At 36.9% G+C, this 6,259-nt stretch overlaps 1 protein-coding gene across 5 annotated transcripts; it reads right to left on the bottom strand.

Annotated features, from left to right (window-relative positions):
- On the bottom strand, window positions 1-5,706 carry LOC129922534 (uncharacterized). Of its 5 annotated transcripts, none has more exons than XM_056009151.1 (5): window positions 5,562-5,706; window positions 4,429-4,505; window positions 2,180-2,763; window positions 1,767-1,913; window positions 1-520 (listed from the first exon to the last, which is right to left on the bottom strand). In XM_056009151.1, exons 2-5 carry the CDS (start codon window positions 4,496-4,498, stop codon window positions 65-67), a joined length of 1,257 nt encoding a protein of 418 aa, XP_055865126.1. In that variant the 5' UTR covers window positions 4,499-4,505; window positions 5,562-5,706; the 3' UTR covers window positions 1-64. The 5 variants fall into 5 exon arrangements, with proteins under 5 accessions (XP_055865126.1, XP_055865128.1, XP_055865123.1 ...); XM_056009153.1 differs by having other exon boundaries at window positions 5,566-5,706; XM_056009148.1 differs by having other exon boundaries at window positions 4,429-4,588; window positions 5,562-5,704.
- Between the last annotated feature and the right edge of the window lie 553 nt (window positions 5,707-6,259).

Genomic DNA, 6,259 nt, shown 5'->3' with positions numbered 1-6,259 from the left:
TGAATATTTATATTGAAAACCTTTATTTCAAAATCTGAACATGCCATGCAGTAACATATGTCGTTTATTTTACAAATATGGCGAAAAAGTCTGCTACACCGAAATTCGGCCCTTGCCAGACGTCTGCTTCGCTTCCTTTCGCAAATTTCATCAGTGGATAAGAAGCACTTGTGTGGTATGGGCATCTGTTAGGGGATGAATCAAAGGCGGAGAACCAGCCGATATCTAGATGGCATCCTCCTGGGAAAACATGGTTGATATAGAATCTTCTCCCGTGACTAGCTAAGCCTTCGATGCTGAAATAATTTGTGGTTTTCCATTTGATGTCCGTCCAGGAAGAACTTAGGACTCTTCTTTGGGAAAACCAGTTCAAGTAGTTAGAACCTTGACCGTTAAAAATAATGTAATGGACCTGGACATTGTTCTGATAGATTACCAGCTTGACCTCTTTTATATTTTTCCAGTGGTCAAGGATTGAACTGTTTCTGTAATGATTGTAACAGGGGAGAGAGGAAGTGATCTGGAATATAAAGAAAAAGAATAAAGTATAGAATTATAATTAATAAAATAATTAATGCATGTATCGTGATATAATAAAGTAAAGTAAACTACTCCTTTCAGACCTTGTGGTCTATAGGGCAGATGATGAAAAGGCCATCTGTTTCTGTGGCCCAGGGTTAACGAGGGTATCTTGTGGCCAGCGCAACGAACAACCGCCTTTACTTTTCCCCAACTACTGTCAGGTAGTCATTACAATTTGGTGGACTTTGTCGTTGAATTGTAGCACCAAACTGCTGGTTGACAACAAAACAGCTGAGTGCCTATTATATTTTAAATTATAAAACTTGAAATAACCTGAATAACTTCTTTGTCAACAAAACTAAATAGAACTTTTATAACAATATAGACAAATGTAGCTTGAGGTGTAATGAGATAAACTTGTATTTTAAACAAATCTTACTTACAATAAAAGCACGTCTCTACACTCTGGCTTCCTGGAGTCATCTCCGTCGTTCTTAAAGTAGCTTATACCAGTGCTGTTTAATGTGCATCAAAACTAAACAATTAATACTCCCTTTCATCATCTAACAATTAATGATCCCTTTAACCATCTAACAATTAATGCTCCCTTTCTTCAATGTCATCCTCGAAACACGCACTCCATAACATTTGGCACCTGCTTTTCCTTTGTATAAATCAATCTACGTGGAGAGAGTGGAACTGCTACGTGGGCGACATCGTTCCAAACGTAGCTTATGCCCATTCATTTCATTTCCACTAGATGATCCACCTTCTGAAGGAGGCCATAAAGTGGATACATATATAAATATAATATAATATATATAAATACGACTTCAATACGGGAAGTTGTGTGCAGGAAAGCGCTCCAAGTGATGTCAATACAAGCGCTACCAAGACCTCCTGAAGTGCTTCTTCAAGGAGTGCGATATCGACATTCACGGCTGGGAAGCACTAACTCTCGATCGCTCCTCGTGGCGTGAAGCTGTGAGTCTTGGAGTCTCGAGATTTGAAGCAAGAAGAGTGGCCAGGGCTTATATTAAAGTCTGAAGATTAATTATGTTCAATAGTTCTCTGTATAAGCACCACTGCATTGATGTAGTTATTGCACCGTGATATAAAATAAAGTAAAGCATTGGTAGATAAATAACTCATTGATAAACTTGGACAAATTGTAAGTGAAGGATACAAAGACTCAATAACATATCTAGGTTTACGAATGTTTATGTTTCATAAAAACTACTTACAACTTTACAGCCGATCTCAACATCAAAAGGTATCCCAGTGCCGTCAATGTAAGCTTCGTACACCGCTTTGTCAATGAAAGGAGTTCCACGAAATGCCAAAGTCCATTCTTTAGTTCTATCCTCCAACAGATTAAGTTCCTCAAAAACCTTTGTGGAATAAAATTTAGTCTTATTATGTATTGTAGTTTTGTTAGACTAAGGGACTTTCACGGTAAAATTCAATCATAGAAATCTGTTCTTTAGTTCCACTTTGTTTTCTATGGTCCCGTTTACATTCTTTAAACAGTAAAAAAATGGAAAAAAAAATATGAAGAAATGTCGTGGCATTGTAATGAAATCTTCCCTGTAAAAGCCAAGCCAGGAGTTCACAATATTGCTTGAAAAAAGAAAAAAAAGAAAAGAAAAGAACTGACCTGGGAGAAATGTCCATACTTTGTATTAATTTCTTCCATTTTCGTTTCAATTAAATTTGTTGTTACATTCTGCGATCTGTCCATTTTTTCTTGCAGCAACTTATCATCTTTTAGTATCGTCTGCTCAACTCTCGCCAAGCTGTCCAAAATAGATTTCTCAGATTTCAAGACAACTCTATCATTTGAACAAGACACACTGCCCCCGTCTTCAGCTCCAGCTACAGCCGTGTTGGTTTGTTTAGCTCCATGCTCATCGATGAAGTCCACGACACACAGGTAGAGTCCGAAGAGGCAATTTTCTGGTTTTGTTATGGACAGCTGAAGACTAGCCTGAGAGTTTCTTAAATATTTTCTTTTCAAATCAAATCCACCTTCAGCAGAAACATAATGTTTACCTTGAGACAAAGACGCTATCGTTGAACCATTGTTGGCAATGTTGTAGATTCTAAGTTCATTAAAGAATGTGACATCTGCTTTGCTGCTGTGGTTACACGTAAGATAACCACAATGGTCACTTCCGTCTTTGGGTGTTGATAAAGTCAGACTTATACCATCAGAAGCAACTGTAGACCCAACTGACAATCCTGAAATATTGAATTAAGGTCGTAGGTCAGACATGTTACAAGTTTTTCTTCTTGACCTATCACCAGCCTAGGAAGGACAGAAGGGTAGCCAGGGTCGATCCTAGTAGATGCACCAAACATTTGTAATGCATATAACCTAATTTGTTTGTATTTAGCATATAGCCAATTTATTGTTTATTAAGATCTGTTATAGGTTTGTTTTTCAGTATGTTGTATTTGATTATTATTTTTAAAGAACTGAATGTTTATGAGATATTCAAGCTAAAATAATTTACTAAAGTAAAAAACAAACTTTATATAGAATATAATATATTCAAAGAAATCAATTGACTGGATAACCAAACACTTTTAATTCGTCCATTTATTGACGTTAGGATTTTGTGACAGCTTTTCATCCAAAAGAAAAATTATTTTAATCCGTGCATCAAAACGAGGAAGTTTTCAATCATTTGTAATCATTTCTTTTTATTTATCACTTCCAGTGAAATATTATATGTAGATTTTTGTCGAAGTCACCTTGTCTTTTATATTACAGATGTTACTTCAAAAAAGAAGATAATTACGTCCTTAGCATTTCATGTGTTAGTCATGACTATCGGTGACTTAAACTCTGCTAAGTCACTGATTTTCCAGGCTGGTTCAAGAAACCCATTCCATTCTCTAATAGCACTAGGGAAGAAGGGGTATTTGTATGAATTTGTTCTAGCATATGGAACGAGGAAAGTGCCTTTGTCTTTCGGAGTAGAAATTTCATTAGGTTTTGTTTCTCTATTTGTAAATTATGGTTCAATGTTTATGTTTATTATAGGTCACGGCTGGGGCTGAGTAACCACGGGGAATACTGCATTCCTCATTAATCTTCAGAATCGAAGACAAGCCTTATTATTATTCGTTTACTTTTTATTCTTCTGTCCTGGAGTGTCTCTAAGTTTAGTGATTTTACTAATGATGTTACTCTAATCAAATGTACACATCTCACTGCTCTATTTTGTATTGTATTTAGGAAATGAGTGTGTTAGAACACGTATTGTATTTAGGAAATGAGTGTGTTAGAACACGTATCAAATACTACAAAGATCACGGAAAACATTTTTTAGGTCAGGCATTTTCAAAAATGTGGACGTGATTGAAGATTCGTAAAGCGCTCCACTTCCAAAACGAGGTGTCTCGGTGACGACTGGGATTTTGAATTTCGGGATCTTTAGGCGCTCTTGAGTCCACACTGTTCCCTCAGTTAAGTCCAACCCTACCGCAAGACGACAGGAGATGGCAGCAGAATGAACTCGGGACCATCGAAACCACCGAACAACAGTCCAGCGCGCTCACTGCACGACCAGGCAGACAATCCATGCATGGATATACGTAGGACATAATTATCTTCTCTTTGATATAACGTCTGTAATTTATAAGATAAGAATTAATTTAGAATTAACCTAGAAAAGCAATAAATGAACAGTATTTTTAAGAATGAATAATTTTACGAGGGACGTATCCATTACCCGAAGGAAAATCGAAATTGGGATTTCTATTTAAATAAAACGTTTTGAGTGTCTGTGTTTTTGAAGTTTTAAATCAAATATTTGTGTTTGTGTGTGTCCCCCCCCCCTTCCCTTTCTTTCTGCTAGTCGTTTAGCAGACAAACGTAATGACAAGAACTCTCCCTACCTGATATGAAGAAAACACAAACTGTCGCCAAAATGGCGGCTTGTGAAAATCTCCAAGTCGACATGGTCATTTCAGTTCTAGGTCGAGAATCCAATAGCCGAAAATGAAATTAGAAGAAAATTAGCGAAAAGGCCTTGACTATGTTTTATCACGCTCACATCTGCAATATTTTAAGTTTCAATATCACTGCCAGGTATGGCAATCTGAGCATTAAAAATAAAAATAAACTTTATAGCATCCTAAATGCTGCTGGTAAAATCATTAGCAAAAAAAATACAACCCATTTGGGCTGTTGTTTGAGACAAACATCTATAAAAAAAAAAGCTAACAAGATCCTAGAAATAAAACGGAATAAGTTGTTGGCAAGGCAACGCCTCATCTAAACTGTTGCAACGTCTAGAAAACATCATTAAAAAAGCATCAAAAATTACACTCACAACATTACCACATTTAAAGGAACTTTTTGAACAAACGTGCCTAAGAAAAATCGAAAAAATCTTGGAAGACAACGGCCACCCGCTCCATCAGAACTACGCCAGGTCGTCGCGAAGTGGGCGACTGCTGTCAATCAAAACAAGAACGGAGAGGTACAAAAACTCGTTCGTACCTCACTCGGTCAGACTCTATCACAGCCACTCATTGATCAGGGAACATGAAATGCACCAAGATACCTGAGTGTAGTCGCTAAATGAACTCTTTATGTTGTCTGTTGTATTTATGTGTATTTTTCTGTTGTGTTGTCTTTATATGAGAAACGAGTCCTTGTAATCACAACAAATTTCCGTAAGGATCAATAAAGCAATCTCAGTCTTAGTCTTAAAGAATCACCTTTGTGTCAGGATTTTGTGATTTTACCGATAGCAAAGAAATACACAAACTCTTTTTTTCCCCTGGCAATCAAATCTTTAAATAGGAACAATCTGATATAAACTTTATCACATGTAAATTATGAAGGAGTCTGGTGTGAATGTAAACTTTGGTTTCTTATAGTTATAATGTTTTTTGTCTGGTATAATGCACAAATTGTAAGACAAATTTCCATACTGACAATAAAGATTATTATTATTATTGAAGATGTGACAGAAGCTCGTCAATTAATAAGTTGCAGCTAAAACTAAGTCTTATTTACTTACGTACTGGCAAGACTAAATTACAGACTACAAATAACCCTGCCCAGGTGAATGCCGATGCGGATACTGCGGGGGTGCTAATACTGTTCGACAGCTGCTGCAATGGGTATGGCGACTTTCTGGTACTGGGACGACTGTATCATGTGCAATATTTTAATGGCTAGGGTGGCGAAACAGAGGAGCTTCCATGACATGCTCTCAAGATCACAACAGACGTCAGCTGGCTCTAATAGGTTTACACAACACCTGATTGTGCATACAGGAAAAGTTCATTATATATTTACCTGTAATAAGTTTTGTTATTAATAAACTTGATGGTTTGAAAAATAGTTCCCCTTCAGACCTTTAAAATCTATAGGGCAGATGATGTAAAGGTAATCTGTTTCTGTGGCCCACTGGTTAATGAGGCTGTCATTTGGTCACCTACCAACTTTCCCTTCCCCAACTAATGTCAGGTACCCATTAGAGCTGGGTAGACACTTGAGGCGCCCCAAAGATACCAAAATTTAAAAATCCCAGTTTTCACCAGGATTTGAACCCGGGACCTTGGTTCGAAAGCCACAGCACCTCCTTATTCAAAATAACTAACAACTAAATTTATTGAATAACCAGAATAGTCTTTTTTTTTTTTGTTAACTAGTGGCTGTCTTGCCCAATGCTGACTATACAAATTAACTTCCCAGTGCACACCTGTTGAACTG

Source organism: Biomphalaria glabrata, chromosome 13 (genome assembly GCF_947242115.1).
Source record: "Biomphalaria glabrata chromosome 13, xgBioGlab47.1, whole genome shotgun sequence".
NCBI lineage: Eukaryota > Metazoa > Mollusca > Gastropoda > Planorbidae > Biomphalaria > Biomphalaria glabrata.
The sequence above is the reverse complement of the archived record's forward strand: the minus strand, read 5'-3'. Positions and strand labels throughout refer to the sequence as shown.